The sequence below is a fragment of the Artemia franciscana genome, unplaced genomic scaffold (assembly GCF_032884065.1).
Source record: "Artemia franciscana unplaced genomic scaffold, ASM3288406v1 PGA_scaffold_131, whole genome shotgun sequence".
In the NCBI taxonomy this organism is placed as follows: domain Eukaryota; kingdom Metazoa; phylum Arthropoda; class Branchiopoda; order Anostraca; family Artemiidae; genus Artemia; species Artemia franciscana.
This window is the reverse complement of record NW_027062626.1, coordinates 17,419-38,171: the sequence shown is the minus strand read 5'-3', so window position 1 is coordinate 38,171 and position 20,753 is coordinate 17,419. Positions and strand designations below refer to the sequence as shown.

General features: G+C 33.8%; 1 protein-coding gene across 1 annotated transcript; it reads left to right on the top strand.

Annotated features, from left to right (window-relative positions):
* The first annotated feature begins 5,979 nt into the window (after positions 1 to 5,979).
* Positions 5,980 to 19,591, top strand: LOC136041294 (pro-resilin-like). Its single transcript, XM_065725906.1, has 3 exons — positions 5,980 to 6,093; positions 15,066 to 15,209; positions 18,162 to 19,591. The coding sequence occupies exons 1-3, from the start codon at positions 6,037 to 6,039 to the stop codon at positions 18,366 to 18,368; spliced, it is 408 nt and encodes a 135-aa protein (XP_065581978.1). The 5' UTR covers positions 5,980 to 6,036; the 3' UTR covers positions 18,369 to 19,591.
* The last annotated feature ends 1,162 nt before the right edge of the window (positions 19,592 to 20,753 follow it).

The following is a 20,753-nucleotide window of genomic DNA, read 5'->3' as shown; positions in this document are numbered from 1 at the left end:
TAATCTTTGTATATGCATCATATTCACTTTCGCTGCAAAGCATGAGTGTTCTTTTGACTTGAATTTACTTAATGATATAAAATCTCGTGCAAACATCTCGTCCCATTCTAGGATTAGCCGGAAACACCTTGTAATTTCTACTGCAGCATTAGGCCCTCTAGGTTTCATTTCGCCATTGTTAGTGACTTCAATATCCAATTACTTCTTTTTATTTTTTTAAAAATAACTATAAAAATATTCAACAACAAAAATACCACCAGCTGCAAGAAAGCCTTGGAGGGCTTGTGATGGCAGACGATTGAACAAAATTTACTGAACAATAAATCAAATTAACTTAAACAACAACTTAAGTTCATTTCAACTATAATCAATAATATATATAAAAAATAGATTACTATTAATATTTATCTTCATTCTCGAAATTGTGACTCCTCGCCCCTCCAACAAAAATTTATTTACCTTTTTCTTATAAATAATTGGTGGTGTTCAGCCACCTTCACACTATCAGGAAGTGGATTCCATTCCGACTGGACCAAATGTTTAATTAAAATTCCACTTCTTCTACTACTCCTATACTCAGTCACCAGATTAGTAGCATTCCTTGTATAATAAGGATGCAAATCATTATTTTGTCCATAGAAATCTAAAAACACAGACGGACACACTTCATGTAGAAACTGGTAAGTAAACACTGCAGCATGGTAGTAACGAACTTGGCCCACATCCATCATCCTTAAATTTCTAAATCATGCTGCTATATTAATATTCTCTTTAACGTATCCACCTTCGAAACGGACGGCCTTATTCTGTAAAATCTGAACACGCCTAAAATCTATATATATATATAAATAAGTTGTCTGTGTGTGTGTGTGTGTGTCGAGTGACGTAATGTTTGTGTGTCAACTGATGTCATGTTTGTCGACTGACGTCATTATAAGGATTGAGTTGTATGCGTCATGAAGTTGTTTGTCGACTGACGTCATGTTTGTCAACTGATGAAATTACATACCGGGACACCGGGACACAAATGACGACCGGGACACAGGGAATATAAATGACGACCGGGACACTCAAAGAGAAATTACAAACTGGGACACCGGGACACAAATGGCGACCGGGACACAGGGAATATAAATGACGACCGGGACACAGGGACACATCTTAAGAATAATGAGGTATAGATATGAATACGGATTATTTTTCCCATGGACAATTATATGTTGCATGTTCAAGAGTCAGTAAACCTGACAATCTATTTATATGCACAGACAATGGGACAGCGAAGAATGTTGTATATTCGCATGTTTTTCGTAGTTAAAAACATATATATATATCTATCTCTATTCACAGGTGGGACAAAGGGACACAACTACAATGGCGCGTAACTAATATGGTGCGTAACGACTTACGCGTGCGGGGGGGCTTGGGGGTGGCGCGAAGCGCCCCACCAACTAGGTGGGTAACCCCACACAAACTATAATCGCATGATAAAGAATTAACAACACCCAAAGAGGTACTAAGTACTTCAGATGACGTAAGATTCCAATGCCTCTTGCAAATTTTGATGCCACTATATTGCTGTGACGTTTCCAATACATGTTACAATCCTGGTGGGAACCTAAATACCTCACCCAATCAACCTCTTCAAGGGACTTGCCAGATAACAACATTTGCCCTTTCAGATCTACGGGTGTGCCGATTCGACTGAAAGCCATAAAATTTTCCTTTTTTGCATTAATTGCCAACATACTTATAGTTGTAAGAACATTTAAATCATTTAAACCTATCAGATCATCAACAGAAATACTACAAAAAGAAATATGTTTGTCATCAGCAAAAGATGTAAGACATAAATCATCGAGCATCGACATGCATGTTCATAAATAGGCTTTAAAACCGAGCAAAATGTATCAAATGCCTCATTTACATAACCCCTTATTTCAAGAACAAAATCCCAGCTAAGGGTAATCAGTTCCTCCGATTTAATTTATCTAGAAATTTATCTAGATTAGCATTTTCCAGTTGCCCTACTTTCCTTTTTTTAAGTTTTACTTCTAGTTTTTGACACACAAGTAAACATCGCGATCACTGGCAGATGTTTAGATCCAGGATAAACACCCACATCAGCATAGCCTGAATTTATTAACTTGAAGCTGAAAAAACGTTGTCAATCAATGTAGCTGAATGACTGGAAATCCTTTTAGGTGTGAATGCTAATAGGTAAAGATGATTAGAAACCATGAAATTGAAAATATAAATAATCACCATTCAAATCTAGCAAGTTAAAATTAAAATCCCCAATGAAAATGAAGTCCAAAAAAAAGAGTAATAGAGTAAAAGCATCCATTATCAAAGGATGTTTTCCTTGATGTTGACAAACTGTATACCCTCGACTCCTATTACGTAACAGACACGTACATCTATTAGAAAACATTCCCTATTATGTAACAGACAAACCCTATTACCCAGATGTAATACAGACGTGTGCTATAGTATCGCTTCAGACCCAGATGTGCGTAATAGTGTCTTGCTGGGCTAGTAGTTCTAATAGTTTACCCCCTACGGATTCTCTTAAAATCATCTTGGGGTCTCTACTATGGGTGTTTGCCATTAATTTAGTTTCAATCTTAATGGCGTAATGGCTTAATGACAATCTTTAAACCGTTTTGTACTGTGTGTTTTCGGTCAATATTTGCTGGTTTTTCACCCATTTCCACTTTTTCTAAGATGTTTCCATTAAAAAAAATTACATCTTTATTGGAAAACTTAGAAAAAACATTTATTCTCCCCCGTATATATTAAAAAATTATTTAAAAATAAATTAATCCTATATACGAAATGTGGAATTTCACATTTTTGGCCAGAAGAAAGATCACGGATGTGTATTTCTTTTTTTTTCTTAGGGTTGATCATGCGTAACAATTTATCGTAGAAGATATGAGAGGGCTCATTTGATCAAAATTCTAGTGTCCTTTTTATTGACCAAAAGGATCCATGTCCCATTTCCTCCAAAGTCATCTGATCAAAATTTGAGATAGCTATCTGATTCAGTACAGTTAAAAGGTCCGATAACTATGCGTTTGGGTATGACATGACCCCCATAATCACTGGAGAAACAGCTGTAAGTGGTAAGTTTCGTAATTTGCACATTGCTCACTTATAGTAGTCTAATTGTTGTTTGAAAGTGTACAGAGTCTTTTGGGGAGGGGATTTTTAGGGGGGGGATTTTCTATGGGAAAAGATTTTTCTTGGGAGGAAGTTTTGTGCGGTAATTACCCAGGGGAAATGTTGCATCGGGGGAAAGAGACTTCCTGGCATTAATAGAAAAACCATCAGAAACTAAATTCTAAAAACGTAGTTTTTCTCATCTGAAATTAAGGAGCAACATCAAAATTGAAAACGAACAGAAATTATACTTCTTATGAAAGGGGCTACCCACTCCTCAAAAACCCGATCCTCAAGCTAAGGTTTGACTCTTTGTCACAACTCTTTAAGAACGACTCTTGAAATACCAGAATCGTTTAACTGAAATAAGAAGCTTTTTAAAGTAGTATAAAACCTGTCTGTCAGATCCTGTGATTACCATGCAAAATATGACAATGTAAAGAAAAAGATCAGACACTAGACTCTAAAGTCCCACCAGCGGCGCTGATCTCCGTTTCATGGCCCTTTAGCCAGGAAGTGCAACGAGGAGATGGGGGTGAGTCACCCTGTGTTTCCGTACACCCTTCCTGTTTACCTTCTCTCAATTTCTCTAGGTACCTATTTAGAGTTGCGTTGACTCTGGCTTAGCGTACAGAGTCACGCCACTGGCCCCCATTCGAAACCTAATGGTAATGGTTCCCAGTAATTATTATAAATTTAGGACCCTCCCCCTTTTTCTGCGTCTGAGAAGATTGGAAAAAATAAAAACCGTTATTCATTTTTTAAGGATAATAGCTGGATATGCTGCAAAATTCAAAGAAACTTTTGATCTTAAAATTGAAGATCTCTTGTCAGAAAGAAAAAGCTTAGAATTATATTAATTTAATTTCTGGGGCATGGACTGCTGATCTCTTCAGCTATGTTCAGCTCAGCTGGCTAAGTTGAACTAACATTTGCACCAAATATAAAGTTTTAGAGTCAAAAGACAAAAAAAAAGCACTTCAGAAGGATAAGCAAGGTTAATAAAAGGGAAAAATGTACCTACTAACTCTAATGAAATAATTATGAGATCGTCTAAATAAAGCATTATGAACTGCACTCTGTTTTGTGCCTGTTATTTTAGTGTTAGACTTTTTATATTAAGCTCTTGATTTTTCCTTTTTTTTAGACTGGTTTATGGTTCCTAACAAAACAGCACGAAATTTTTTTTCTTCTCGTTTGTTGATATTTTTTAGTGTCCTTTAGGGTTTTCACGAACAAAAACTATTATCAACAAATCTATATGATAATACACGTTTTTTGGTTCCAATTGAATGTTTGATGTACAAGCAGTATGATCAACTAACTTGCATGCTCTTAATTGAGTGTAAGCCCGATTTGAACGGAAGAGAAACAATAAAAAACTTTTAAAGATGTTAGGAACACTCATTATAATATTTATTCTCTCAACTACATGACAGAAGGATAAGCAAGGTTAATAAAAAGGAAAAATGTACCAACTAACTCAAACAAATTAATTATGAGAGCGCATAAGTAAAGCATTTTTGTATGGTCTGTATTTTTCAAATTGACAAGATTTTTGCTACGTTGTTTTACAATCATTTAACGGAAAATTATGGTCAGCATCAAGAGTATATACAGTACAATAAATCACTACATGCAGGAGGGTTGAACCATCTTTAATCAACACTATGTTGCACTGTAGAAATGAGCTGTACGCTCGGAGGCTGTTGTCTCAATGAAGCAGCACGTCGATTTATACCATACCTCACTTCTTACATTTTCTTATAACGTTTAGCACAGCTCTCTGTGTCTTGCGATATTTCTTCTTAGAAATCTTTAAGTTACGAGAGATTCCATAATTTAAAGGATGTGTGAGGCGTTCTTCAACAGCTTCACCGGGTATAAAAAGTAAATTTGGCCATATGAAGTAGGCTCAAAACTATCTTTAGTGTATTGTGATGGATGTGCCGCCAAATTGATTTTGTGATAAGTTTTTCCAGCTACTTTCAAGCTGTCCTGCTACTCGCGGCAGTCTTGTTTTGAGAGACAACCGAATCAAACCAGTTATGATAGAATGTCGGAAGAGGCCTCATTCGAACAGAAATTTTTAACTATATTGCCGAATTATTGCAAATTGTTCGCAAATCGCAAAATCGAAAAACATTGCAAATCGTTACTTTTGGAGGTTAAATTTTATGATTATCGCATGTTTTTCTGTAAATATCCATTTCTTGAAATAATCGACATGCGGCACATAGCAAGTTGAATGAAAGAAAAGCAAATAGTAAAAGTACAAACTCTATTGGATAATTTAAATAACAAAAGCCTAATTTCACTGCTTGTGCTACGTACACATCTTATATGATTGTTTATCATAAGTATAGAAAATCCTGCGCAGTAAGTGTCATTTTTTTTTTAATTAATGAAAGCATGATGTTCTAAGAAACAATCCCATTTCCTGATACCTGAAGTTGCAACTCAAAGAAGATAATTGGCATGTTCACGCACCTGGTATGTTGCAACTAAAGCTTAAAAAAGATGAAAATTATGGACCGAATCTGCCAAGAAATTTTGGATGTACGCCTTAATATTGTGTTATTCCATTTTTTAACAGTGTGATCTACTCAATAAGAATTATTGGTTGGCTGTCGTCAACTTGGCGGACTGTGTCGCAAATTGAGATCAGTTTGAGGTTGCACAACGAGTCTACCCTCTTTTTTTGTTCTTTTGATAGAGAGAGGCCAATAAAATTCTAGATGACACACCATGGGCCAGCTTAAGATGCCAACATGCGCAAAAGGTATCATGTAGCATAACAGCTCGGGTTTGAGCTTCCCGCCAGTCCGTTCGACCTTGTCATGGTGGTATATATACAATCTTGTAAAAGATATGACCCAGGTTAATCTTATTTGTGCCTTTTACCTACAAAGCGAAAAAATAATGAAGGTAAACCTTTTGCTATTTCTCGTCTTGTTTAACCGACTAACGTTTAGTATACTTATAAAGTAAGAAGAATTAAAAGGTTCATTTGTATGACAACTGCTAGAATTTAACAGCTAGTGAGTTTTTTTGGCATTTGTGACATTAGTTTTTTTTCTTTTTACAAAGAAGAAGCATTTGTTTTATTGTAAAACGAGACAGTTTAAGTAAAACAAGCCGTGTCTAATGCATTTTTACGCGGTATTTTTCATACCGCATACACATCTTTAATATCACAAAAAAGAGGAAGGCTATAAACAATAAGGCTATAGGCTATATAAAACAGTAAGGCTATAGAAAGAATAATGAATAACAATAGAGAAGACAGATATGTATTGAAATTTCAAAAGTTTAAATTGTGTTGGATCTGTATTGAAATTTCAAAAAGTTGGAGCACTTTGCAAAGGATCTTTGTGTTTAGTTTCCTTAACGATGTTACCAAGGAGAGGTATGAAAAAACCTTGAAACCCTTCATATTAAAATACAATACAAGAGAATGACATATTTTTTAAAGTAGAAATGCTTACTCACAATGATAAACATTAAGTAAATCTTGATTATTTTCTTCTGGATTATAACAGCAAGATATATTTGTTTGAAAGTAAATCACAATTTTTGTGAGAAGGTTTTGACGGTAATGAACTAAAACTGTGTAAAATGAAGTAAATTATAAAAATCTACCTACAAAAAAAAGCAACATAAACGAGACAATTCTCAAGCATATAATATTAGTATCAGCTGCTTTAGTAAATATTTATAAGATTTAAAAAGGCACCTTGGTATACAATGGTAATTTTTTACTCTGACCTTTGTTGCTAACTTAAAATTCTATACGTACATTCTTTTAATTGCAGATGAAGATTTTTTTGTCGGATTCGATTCTAGTCTAATTCTATCTAATTCTACGTTCTACGTAGTACGTTCTACGTAGTACGTAATACTACGCTAGTATATTTCTACGCTCATATTTTTCTTGTTATCGTGAGGAACTTTCTTGTTATCGTTGAAGAAGCCCGGATAAATACTCATTGGCCTCAATCTTGTGTCACCTGAAATCTTATTTTGTTGGATTTCTTATTGAAACTCTTTTTGATAATTTGAATAAGAACAGCCTAGAAATTCAAGAAAATTTATAATTTCGTGGGGGGATGCAGTTCCTCAGGTACCCCTTTTCTTATTTAAATTATCAATTAATTTTTGTGTTATCCCCCCTCTTTCCAGAAAAATTTAAGCAATCCATAATTTGGTATTTGTGGTAGGGTTGAATCACTCCTTTTAGGCTAATCTTAGGACAGCACTAGATTTAGTAAAACCAGAAAAGCTTTTCACTGTAATTTTACTCCTATATTAGAAGGTTTTCCCGAATATATTAAACAAAATGATAACCCGAGTTTGTTGACCGCCCTAAGAAATAAAAAAATTGAGAGTGTGGGTGTAAACCAGCAATTTCATAATATTAAAACCAAATAGCCAATCTAGATCGCAATTTTTAAGTGTCAAAGAAAAGCTTACATCCAGTCCTTCGATATCTGTCGATTTACGGCGGGATGTCATAATTTTCTTTATTGGATCTCACAATCTACTAATAACTAATAATACACTGATTAGTGCAATTCTGACAAAATATTAGGTACTAAAATCCAGTACACCTCACGTACACATTTTGTGTTTGCGTAAAAAATACATTTGGCTCATGTAGCTCACATTGCAGACCTTCACCCATATTAAATAAAAGAAAAAACTTAAAAAGTATATTTTCAAATGTATATTTTATATTTTATATTTTAAGTATATTTTATAACATACAACAGCAATAGCGTACACTGTATATCAGGAGAGCCACTACCCCCTAGACCCCTTCCCCACTCTTTATTCTAAAGTTTCAATAATGTTTAACTAATAGTTTTTCCTTTCAAAGCAAATAAAACTATTTTGTAATTAAATGAAACTTTATTTTGCTTTTTGTTAATTTTTCAGCTTGAACACTTTCAACTGAATAATTTATTGAATGCCATCTTGCTGCTTTTCAGCAAATTAGCTAAAAAAAAAACCTGGTGGAAGTAAAAAAGCGAAGCTGATATCCTACGGACAAGAATTATTGCTTCTCAGCTTGTGATGCATATATTAGACAGTTCGTGGCAACGAACTGTAACCAAGGAGTGACTTGTGCTAAAAGTAACTGAAAATCTAAAAGAGAAAGAGTTTGAGAAAAGTATAGACTTTAAAACGGTTGGCTTTCCTTTGAAATTCTAAATAAGCAAAATTCATAAAGTTTAAACATACCCACCAAAAGTTAAGAGTCCGAGAAAACTGGCCTTGTTTAGAAAAAAGGGGCAAAATAGGCAAGTGATCCTGATGAAAATTAAACCATCAAATTTAAAACATTACAAAACCTGTAGTAGAGGTTCAAAGTCTCCTATCTATAAAAATACGAAAATTTCTTTTTATTTCTGTCTAGGATGATAATGAATACATCTTCATTTGTGTGTCTGTTTTTCCAAGGGGGTATGATATCGAAAATATGGTCCTGGATTATCAAGAGTAGCCTCACTAAAAGTGAAATTAAAAGTTTTAGTGCACTTTTTGGATGACAAAAAATATTGTACCATAGCTGAGTGGTGTTTAGTGCCATGTTGTAGTTGGGGTGCAAAATAACAATCTTGGCCCGAAAAGGGCCCAAAAGTAATGTAATGAAAACTAGATTGCTAATTAATTCTAAATTGTAGAAATATTCACTGAGCGTCCCAGTTTCATAGGTAGGTTGCCATCCGGCGAGAAACAAATCACCAGATTTTGATGATTTCTTCGTTGATTAAGGGATTTTCTTCAATAATTGAGTGATTTATTTTCTGTTTAGCGATTTTTTTTTGTTTAGGCAATATAAAAATCACTAGACATAGTGATACATCATTAGGAATGGCAAACCTGGGTAGTAATTTTGCCTAGTGGTGCTATCGTTGCTAAAGAAGCTTGCAGTCTATCAAACAGTTCGTGGTAACGAACTGTAGTAAGGAGCGACCCGGCTCAATAGTAACCAAAACTCTAAAAAATTGAATTTTGATATCAATAGCTACATAAAAAGAATCGCATTTTTATGCTGATTTTAAATATATAAGTTTCATTAAGTTTAGTCTTACCCATCAAAAGTTACGAGCCTGAGAAAATTTGCATTATTTAAGAAATAGGGGGAAATACCCCCTAAAAGTCGTAGAATCTTAACGAAAATGACACCATCAAATTCAGCGTATCAGAGAACCCTACTGTAGAAGTTTCAAGCTCCTATCTACAAAAATGTGGAATTTTGTATTTTTCGCAAGAAAACAAATCACGGGTGCGTGTTTATTTTTTTTATTTATTTTTTTTTTATTTTTTTTTCCCCAGGGGTCATCGTTTCGACCAAGTGGTCCTAGAATGTCGCAAGAGGACTCATTCTAACGGAAATGAAAAGTTCTAGTGCCCCTTTTAAGTGACCAAAAAAATTGGAGGGCATCTAGGCCCCCTCCCACGCTCATGTTTTTCCCAAAGTCAACGGATCAAAATTTTGAGATAGCCATTTTGTTGAGCATAGTCGAAAACCATAATAACTATGTCTTTGGGGATGACTTACTCCCCCATAATCCCTGGGGGAGGGGCTGCAAGTTACAAACTTTGACCAGTGTTTACATATAGTAATGGTTATTGGGAAGTGTGCAGACGTTTTCAGGGGGATTTTATTTTGTTTGGGGATGGGGCTGAGGGGAGGGGGATATGTTGGAGGATCTTTCCTTGGAGGAATCGGTCATGGGGAAGAAAACTTCAATGAAAAGGGCGTAGCATTTTCTAGCATTAATATAAGAAAACAATGAAAAATAAACATGAAAACGTTTTTTCAAATGAAAGGAAGGAGTAGCATTGAAACTTAAAACGAACAGAGATTATTACGCATATGAGGGGTTCTAAAAATGCTTTAGCATAAAGAACGAGGTATTTAGGAGGAGATAAATACCTCGCTCTTTATGCTAAAGTATTTTTAGTAATTTCAACTATTTATTCTACGGCCTTTCTGATTCAGGGGTCAGTCTTAAAGAATTGGGACAAAACTTACGATTTAGTGTAAAGAGCGAGGTATTAACGAGGGTACAAACCCCCTCGTATACATAATAAAAATATAAGATTATGAAAGTTTGTTATGTAAGTGAATTCTTAAGATACGTATATTTTTTACTAATAAAAATGCTCATTAAAAATTAAAAGTTCTAGTTGCCTTTTTAAGTAACCGAAAAATAGGAGGGCAACTAGGCCTCCTTCTCCACCCCTTATTTCTCAAAATCGTCTGATCAAAACTAAGAGAAAGCCATTTAGCCAAAAAAAGAAATAATATACAAATTTCATTTTAATAATTTATGTGCGGAGAGCCAAAACCAAACATGCATTAGTTCAAAAACGTTCAGAAATTAAATATAAAAAAACTAATTTTTTTAGCTGAAAGTAAGGTGCGACATTAAAACTTAAAACGAACAGAAATTACTCCGTATATGAAATGGGTTGTCCCCTCCGCATTCCCTCGCTCTTTACGCCAAAGTTCGACTCTTTGCCACAATTTTACTTTTTAAAACAATTAAAAGCTTTAGCGTAAAGAGCGAGGGATTGCGGAGGGGACAACCCATTTCATATACGGAGTAATTTCTGTTTGTTTTAAGTTTTAATGTCGCTCCTTACTTTCAGCTAAAAAAAATAGTTTTTTGTTATTTAATTCAAAATAAACTAACTTGTTTACGTTGTTGAGCTAAATTGATTCATTTTAGTTCCGCAAAACTACATAGAGTGATAAATATTTACGAATCAGTCATTAGGGAGGGCGGTTGGTGGTCTTTGTATGGGTTGGAGGGGGCGTATCTGATGCCTCGAAATGTGCATTCTCATATCTGAATTTATAATTCTTTCGTGAGCCTTTAAGTAAAATATAGGAGAAAACTGGGGAGGGGGCTCAGAAATTAATTTTCTTTGTAACATAAAAATTAAATTATTGTGCTTACCGGTACAAAATGTTAAGAGGAGATCATATGTTAAGAGGGGGGGGGGGGATCATACGTACCATCAGGAAATTTTGCTTAAGACAGTTTTTGATAGACATTTATGGATTTTGTATTTGTATTTCTTTTTTTGTGGAAACATTTATTCTGCCGCATTTAGCGGTTGGAATCTATAAGATATAATCGATGGCATCGAAAAAAAAAATAAAGTTTCGTCACATTTTCGTCTGTGAAGATGACCAAAGGTTGTAACACTTAACGATCCCGTAGCGATGTAAATCAAGTTTCCTTTTGATGTTAATAACAATTTCTATAATCCCCCAGAGATATTTGAACACATTTATGAGCAGTACCTTGAAATATTTGACAGATCTTTTAAAGTTAATTAAATAAGTGGTTGACGAGCGAAGCGCCGTAAAAACCTGCTTCTAAGAAAGTAATGGTCCACGAGTGTTCGCACAAATTGAACTTTGAACTACTCAACATGTAAAATTTCGAGGAAAAGATTTACATATAACATAAGGACAATAGCAAGTAGTTAAAGCTGGAATGTGAGTGGAAATAGAAAACGTTTCGTATAAAGAGATTTTTTTTTTTCAAATCTTATTTCCAAAAATCAGCCGCAGCAAATCCAAATGTATTGCCAGATGCTTCCAAACTGTGGTCCATTCATCTAACTTTTGAATACCCCAAACTGAGTAATAAACATGAACAAAACGGTTATCATCCTAAGCCAAGCAGGTTGGCAGCTGTGATAATTAAAAAGGCGACATACGCCATTTTTGTATCTTTTCAGGAGAGCCGAAAAACGGAAAAAAGCTTGTCGGCTGTGGTTGCTCTGAAGGATGAAGCTAATGAAGATAAAGGGAACATATTATAAACCAGCTTTATATGCTTTTTTTCATTGATATAAATTAAATTCAAGTATTCCGAGGGAATTCAGAAATTACTCCATTTTATGGCGTATGTCTCCTTTTTCCTTGACAAAAATCGGAGACACATGCCAGGTCCCCATGTTACAGCCCCATAAGATAATCTTCATATTTATCCTAAATTGCAATAAGCTGATCATCGTGACGGTAAGAGATAGGATAATTTTCACTGTACCATTCAATTTCTCGTGCTGAGTCTACCAACGAAACATACATAACTTATTTTCGACCAAAATTACATATGTCGCCCTTTTAATTATCACAGCCGTAGGATCTGTTCATTCATTTTGCTTTCCGGTATCTAATTTGGTTTCTCTTTATTTTGTCCAATACATGTTATCTTTTTGCTTCTTGTTACATAAACGTCTGTAAAGCGAAACCTTTTGGAAGGAATATACTTAATTTAAAAAATAACTAGAAAAAAAAAAACTGATAGTGACTAGATTCTGCTCAATTTTAAGAATTCTTATGAGTCGATTATATTCATATGACTATTCTAGTATTTTCGTTAATTAAACTTTAATTGACTTCTGAGCCGTTGGAATTGGAACCTTTCGCTTTCGACAAAACAAGATCTACGTGCTAACTAGTTTGATGATACTGGTTTAACGACTATTGCTACTAAATGCAGCTTATCATACTTCCTAAATTCCTCGATCTCAGTTTATTTAAAGATATTTTTCCAATTTTAATGACATATGTTTGCTGCTGCTTCTGTTTTCTCCCTTTGGCAGAAAACGCTTTCAAACTTTAGGTCAGCGTCGTGATGTGACAGTTTTTCCAAAAGATGAACTGTATCTCGGAGATTTCCGTCTTGAAACTCCTTTATTACCTTGATTCAGCCTTTTCAACAATCTGTCGAGCATGCGCTTCTTGTGAAGAGTGGGAGGGAGACTCATTTTTTTTCAACTGGATCAGATCTCGATACTCTAAAATTAATAGTTGTAGGGTCTGCATAATGGGTTTATTGACTTTGGTCGGGGGGGGGGGGGGGCAGTAGTCGTTCGAGCTGTGATGTGGTTTTACTGGAAGAGATGCATATCTGTTCATGGGAGCGAAGATAGGAATAATATGCCTGGTCCTACTATTTTTTTTTTTTGAAGGGAATACAAAAGATTCGAAAAAGTACCAGATCGTTCATAGTAGCGAAGAGTAAGTTAAAAGGTAAATGACATTAATAGTAATCGAAGCCGTGAAGCGAGGGACCTGAAAACACACACATATATATATATATATATATATATATATATATATATATATATATATATATATTACCTATTTACCAAAGACGGAATTTTGTATTTTTCTGTGATGGATGGCCTCGATTGTTGATTTCAGCCGTTTTGCACCACGAAACAGTAGTTATAGATTAATAGGGCCAAATACTATACAGCGAGAATTTCTAGATACCCAATTAGTTTAAATCATTGAAAAATTTTTGAATTATTTGAATTATAAACATGAGTTTTGCCCACTGAAATTATAGTGGGTGTGACCGAGATTTTTGTCGACTTATGACAGACAATGTGAACTTTGTTTTGAGTATTTTCGTTGACCTTAAAAAAATATTATTGATATTTTTTCTTTAAATTTCTTCTACAAAAAGCCCAACAGAATGGCAAAGGGGCAACCAAGATTCTGAGGCTGACTCAAGACTGACAATATGAACGGAACTTGTAGGCAAGCGGATGACTGAGATTTTTTCAAATACTCTGAGTTTTGCCAATTGGCGAAGCCCACTGGAGTCAGGTGTGGGTTGATGACATAGATTTTAGGTTGAAAACCTATGGACAACCATTCGTGGGAAATGGTAGGAGGAACGGGCGACCTAGATTTTTTATATTTTAGCGGCTTTGCCTACCTGAAATGACCATGTAAGAATCAAAGGCGGTCGACTAGGATTTAGGGTTGATGCGTGACAGACAATGTTTACCAGACTTGTAGGTAAATGGGTGACTTAGATTTAAATATTCTATTTATATAACGCCTCCCGCTTTCAGAAAACATAGACTTATTGTCAAGTGCGGAGCATTTCATCTCTGAGTTTGTTTTGATATTGAATTACCAAATTGTGTAAAAAATGAAGGAAATCTAATAGAAATTTGCCTTTTTAGTTCCGCCAATCTGTGTAAACATTTTTCATATAAACTGCGAAAATAAAACCTGATTTTTTGAATCATTAAGTGATGATTGCACAATGGTACACAACAGTGCATAAACAAAGCCAGGTAAACATCGAGTATACAACATCGCGTATACAACACCGTGTTTACAGAACCATATATATCTTAAAAAATTAGGAATTTCTAGAAATATAACTTTCTATTTAAAAAAACACTGGCAGCCGTAAAATTTATTTTTAATGGGTACTAAATAAAAAAACAAAATGTAGAACAAAAATTAGTGAAGAAAACTGATACCAAATAGATATGGGACAAAACTCCTTAAGAAGGTGTAGTTTTACTTCGAGTCAGTAGTTATCTTTGGGAATCAACAGATCGTTAATGTTGTAATGCTTGAATTTTTATACGAGCAAAAACAATGTTAAATTTAGCTAGTTAGTCTTGAAGATCTATCTTCACGTTCAACGCAGCAGCACTGACGAAAATTTGACGCTCCCTTAAAAATCCTAATTTTGAAGCAACCGAAAGAAACATCCTTGAAAATCGAGGTTTTTTAGTAACACTAAAGCTTTCTAATAAAAAAGATTGACCAACGGACACAAACTACTTTTTTAGACATCTCCTTCATACTTTAAGGGTTACTTCTTCACTTTTACATTCTCAAAAAAATATTTCGGTCAAAATTAGTCACTGCAAGATGTTGCATAAAGAAGCACATGAACTGCTATTATTTATCAAACTTTATTTTTTCAAACTATATTTTTTCAATATATTTTCAATAAACTTTATTTTTTAAATAATTTTTCAATAATTTCAATTATTATTTTTTCAAAGCATGTATTGAAGTTCTACTATGAATTTTTTGATTGCAGACTATTCTGCTATTGGCTTCAGGACTTTCTGTTGTATTCTCTCGGCCACAATACTCGTACGACAGACCCCCAAGTGGACTCTACGAATTACCAGAAGCACCGACGAATCAGGTTGAAACTAGAGTAGCCCCACCTTCTGCAGCCGTAAGTATTCCACGTACAATAATACGCAAAAGTTTAACATAGCTAAGAACTATACATAATCGGTGTGCAATTTAGTTAAAGCAGGTTGGAGCTATAATTATTCCAGTTTGCAAAAAGTTCTGTAAAAGAGTACTAAAAAATTTATGAAATACACAAGTTATATAAAAGTATCAAAGAGGAGTATCTAGTGCATTGCTTAAGCCGGTGCCAGGGGCTCTCTACGATAAGGGAAGGAATATTTAGAAATAATGATCTTCCAGGTGTCTTAAATAGTACGTCGCCTCAGTTTATTTGTAGAGCAGCAAGGTATCTGGAGATTTTGTTAAATAAAAAAAAATTATAATAAATAAATAAACAACAAATTTTAGTATAAAGAAAATGTAATGTTTTATTTATGTCTTTTTCCGAGTCTTAAGCGTTCTTTTCAAGGACCTTTTTTTAAAGAATTAAGTACTAGTATTAGGTTAATGGAGTGTTTCATTTAAGCGTTTTATGATGATCGCTGATCAAGGTATATGTTATTTGTGACTTTTGTTTATGTTATTGTACTGTGTTCATGTCTGTATACTTGGTTTTAAAATACACTTATCTATCTATCTACATTTGTATTATTAATATCCTGTCTGCAAAGTGTAGACATTTGAGCAAAGGAATATTACTTTTTAATGTAGTATGTCTGCAATAGCATTGGAATTTTACTAGTTGAAGAAAGTCTGATATTGCTATTTGAATGTAGAAAAGCGTTGAAGTTTGAAGTGCTTGTACAAAAAGTAATATAAGCAAGACGAAGATTAGGCATTGCTATGATTGAACTAAGAGTCGCAAGAGGATATTAAAAGATTTCTCATCAGGATCAACTTTAGTTAATTATAGTCGTAGATGTTTCGTAATTTCTTCGGTTTTTTTGAAAAAAAATGTTTATTTAGCTAATGATGACATTTTTTTGTTAATGCTCTTTAAATTTGCTTATACAGATAGGTAGGCTTATCAATTATGTATCTGGATCGGTCTTTCATTATTTCAGTTTTATTTGTTATTCTTTTTCTTTTGATGGCTATTTAATAAATATGAGCGATCGTCTCTAAAAATACGAAAAAAGAAATCCCTGCTAAGTTAAATCTAACGCACGAGAATTTACTTTGAAAAGTAAATCCCATACTTGGAATCTTTTTTTAAATAGTTCTGAAGCAACAAATCCATTTTGCAAGGTCTAAAAAGGCTGGCTGACTATTTAATATTTGGCTATGAAACTTCACAGTTAGGTTTTAAGAATGACCTGCAGTATAGCGAATCGACTAACGGTAGGACATTGCTATTTTGGCACATCTTATTTAAAGTGCCATTGCTATTTTATACTTCTTATTAAAACATGATTGCTATTTTTATGCTGCTAATTAGAACAGCATTGCTATTTTTACAATTTTTATTAAAACGTCATTTCTATTTTTCCACTTCTAATTAAAATGTCATAGCTATTTTTCTTAAAAGGTTTTGCTTTGAATAAACTAGTATTCCTAATAGCACCAATAACTTGTCAATGCCAAAAGCTGTCTCAAGCCAATATATTTGCTGAGGTCCCGGCTTCCATTCATTGTTGACTGTTCTACTTTTTCTCCGCCTTAGAAAATTCCTTCCTACTCTAATTCACACCTTCTAACCTATTTCTACTGTTTTCAAAGATGCTACTATCTTCACGCAATCCCAGGTAGATTGCTAGAAAACACAATCGTCATTTGTTTATTATTGTGTATCAGTGGAATTTACCCTAGTCTTCTTGTCACCCCTTTCATTAAAAACGCAAACTGCGTGATTGAACATAGTTTTTTAAATCTTCTTGTTTATTAAAGCTCGTTCAGTTGCTAGACTTTAGACGTCTCTTCTGTAAAACGTAACCGTGTTTAATATTTATCCCTTCCATGAATACTAGTATTCGAATCTTAGCTAGGCCTTGCCTTCTTATTCTTGAGAATTCTCCTTGAGTTCCAACAGAACAAAATAAGAACCAGCTACCCTTCTTTTGTCAATCTTCAGAGCATCCGCCTTCTTTAGTATTGCTAATCAGGTAAGTAACTATCCATTTGCTTTATTGTCTCATTACCTAATATAATAAAACGTTCTATCAGTTTGTGAAAATTTTAGCATTATTTGGTGTTTTTAGCGTTAGTTTTGATAGTTTATTGCATTTTGTTTGGTAGAAAAAGCTCAAAAAGATCCCACTACCCCTCAAAAAGAAGGCTGTAGAACTCTTCTAGGTATTTAACGTTGTAAACGTAAATGAACGTATTTGTGGTTCTTTTGTAGCCTAAAATTATTGCAAAATCCATTTTGAAAGGCTTGCAGCGCGCCATCTATTATCATAATTTGTTAAGCCTTGTCTTTACTTTCAGTTGAAGTTGGCCAAGTAAAAACAGCTTTTTGTTCATTGAAAAAAAACTTTTTGGGAAAAAAATCTACTACAAATGCGCCTGATTCGCCTTTTTGAGCTTTAAAAAGTACAAATGTAGTCTGAAACTGCCTAAAAAGGGGAAAAGGCAGGAGCAACTTTGCTTGAGAAAGTCATAATGAAGAGACAGCTTTATTATAAACCTGTCAGTTTTTTCCTGGAAGGGAAAAAAATTGAATGATTCAAAATAGTGAGTTTATAAGAAATTACATAGTATGGAGAAATTTTTTTTTTCATTTCTGTTCTATCAAAAACCTAAGGAGAATCAAGTTTCCTATTGTAAATTAATTTCGAGAACTTTCTAAAAAGCACTGCATATATTCATAGCATCGTAACCTAGTATTGACATCTATTCAACTGTATGGAATAGATCTCCCTTAAAGGAATTGCTACTTGAACCTGTCAGGTTTTTCTGGAGAGGAGATAAAACAAAGATAGAAAATGGAGTATCTGATTTTTGAATTTACCATGGAAGCTTTATATATTCGTTATTTCTCTATTATTTTTAGGTACCTATGCCAATGCCATATGAATTAGACTGGGCTGTCAGTGATCAAGAAAATGGACTCGATTTCGGCCACGAAGAAGCTAGCAGTGATGGAATAGTCAGTAAGGGTAGCTACAAAGTACTTCTGCCTGATGGGCGTCTGCAAGTAGTTACATTTACAGTCAATGGAGATGACGGCTATGTAGCTAATGTCCAGTACCAGAAATAGTTTATTTTAAGGATGTAATTACAAAATTTCTATAAGATTTTATTTTTATAGTGACGGAATAGCAGTGTGTACTCGTAAAATATAAGGTAAAGCTATTCAGAAAGTTTAATATTCATATTGATATCTTCTTTTAGATTTGACCGAAAATATCCTTAATAATATTTAATAATCAATAAGAAGGATTGTATACGAAGTGATTTGAAATTTAAAGGTCTTAAAAAAAGGATAAGGCCAGCAATAGCCTCCAGGCAATTGCTGGCACATAGGGTGTTGAATCGGCGGTTCAGTTGCTGGGTCTTTTATGCAGGGACAAGCACCAAGCTTGTCACACAACCTTGCTGTGGTGGGCATTGAACCTCAGATCCCTTATTGCGAAAAAGAGTGTCAATCCTTTGTGCTACCACAGGATAAAAGTTTAATTCACTGTTCCAAATTCTTTATTCTTTCTAAAAAAAAAATTCATTTCCTTTTTTTCATTTTTATGCATAATACTCAACTAAGTTAAAATTTTCTTGAAACCCTGCGTTAAGTATAGAATTAGGAAAAAAAGAGGTTACTACTTTAACCTCACATAAAAGTAAATTTCATAGAAAGAAGAGCGAATTTCGCTAAGATGGAACAACAAACAAAACCAAACAAATCTAAGAAGCAATAAGCATAATCTTTGATATATCAAGAATAGTGAAAATGCAACAAAAAAAAAAATATCAACAAGAAGTATTTAGATCAGTAGCACTGATTCCTAGACACAGTAGACATAAATAAATTGGACACATAATTACACGTTTAAATATAAACAAGAATCAAATACTGACATCATGCTAGATTTCTATGTTCTCACAACTTCTGCCAAGAAAATGCTCCTATAATCAATTTAGCTAGAAATTAGAAATTACTTTTGAGATATAAAAGCGATAAAACTCGGTGTCTTTGACCATAAAATTCTGTAATATTCTTGGGTTGTTGCTGTTTATTCCTTACTTTTTAAACATCTTGAGCTAGTTTCATCTTACTAAGCTGTTAAACTTACAAGTAAATGAATTGAGTGAGCCTCTTTAATAGTTCTTTCCACTGGATGTTTATTTCATAATTTTCTTTAAGAACGAAAATTGGTAGGACAATAAAATTGTTTAAAATTTGTCCTAACAATGCGTTTGTGTACATTTCTGTACAGTTTTATATAAAACAGTATTTTTTTTTTCGAATAGATTTGTGTTTTATGACTGTATGTGTCTGTCTTTTAATTGATTGAATCATAGGAGAGAGAGGGACTGATACTGACTGACACACGGGGAGATGATACAGGTATTTCTCAAATAGCATGATCTCTTTAAATACTAAACATATACTCCTAAAATTAGCGGAGAGAACTTTCGCATAATATATATTTTAAGTATTCTTCTCGAAACACTTGAAACTATTGCAGCTTTAAATATACGCTCTGCGGTATCAACAGCCCCCTCCTAATCGAAAAATTATATGATGCTCTTCAAGCCCCAATTAGGAGTCCTGCCAGAAAAGAGATGCTATGAGATTTATAAAAAAAAATATTAAAAAGGTGACAAAATTATCAAATACAATTATAAATGGTAAAATGTTCCATTGTAAATGTGTATAGCTTCGTTTACAAGCTGTTGAATGAAAAACAAACTAATTTTTGTAATATGAGAGACTACATGTGACATTAAAATTTTTTAAAGACCAATTCTTATTCAGATTATGTTTGCTTTCTTTTCGTATTGTACTTTCAAAATCCTTTTCTTCTCTTGAAAAATAAATTTTCTTTCAAAAATTGGAATATAACTCTTCTTTTTCTTTTTATTTTTGTGATTACTGTAATGTCATTTATTGTTAATAGAAAAGACAGGCTACTGGGTGTAAGAAGCAAGCTACTGACAAGAAGTTGGAAGAAACCAGAAATCAGCTTAAACAGGGCGTTGAGAAGAAAGACCTGATTAAAAGTCAGCTTGCCCAAACTATTGTCATGGGTCAGTTTTGTTGCATACCGAACAGAAAAAAGAATCAATAGCTGTTGAAATTTCTGTGGTACTTAAATGTAAAAATAAAGGCAGTTGCTGATAACCACGCCTTTGATGGTTTAGACGAAGGAAAGCTAAAGGCAGAAAAAAGGAAATAAAACTACAAAAGGGATTCTGAAATGTCTTGTGATAGTTTTCTTTTGTGGTCTGGTAACTATATTCTGGTCATTAATCCAAGTAATTACTTGCGTATTATTTGATTTTTATACCTTCTTAGTTGAAAATCAAGCAAAAAGGAAGTCTGAGAACATTCAAATAGAATAATAAAGGGTCGTATCATCTTTATATTACCCATATATCTCCAGAAGATGATACCGCTACATTGCCGACCATTCCCAAACATTTC

Bases quoted from the DNA above. Each gene is read 5' to 3' on its own strand.
- LOC136041294 (XM_065725906.1), top strand. From the start codon at position 6,037: ATGACCCAGGTTAATCTTATTTGTGCCTTTTACCTACAAAGCGAAAAA. The intron at 6,094-15,065 runs GTAAACCTTTTG...TTTTGATTGCAG, and splicing joins AAAGCGAAAAAATAATGAAG to ACTATTCTGCTATTGGCTTC. The intron at 15,210-18,161 runs GTAAGTATTCCA...TATTATTTTTAG, and splicing joins TAGCCCCACCTTCTGCAGCC to GTACCTATGCCAATGCCATA.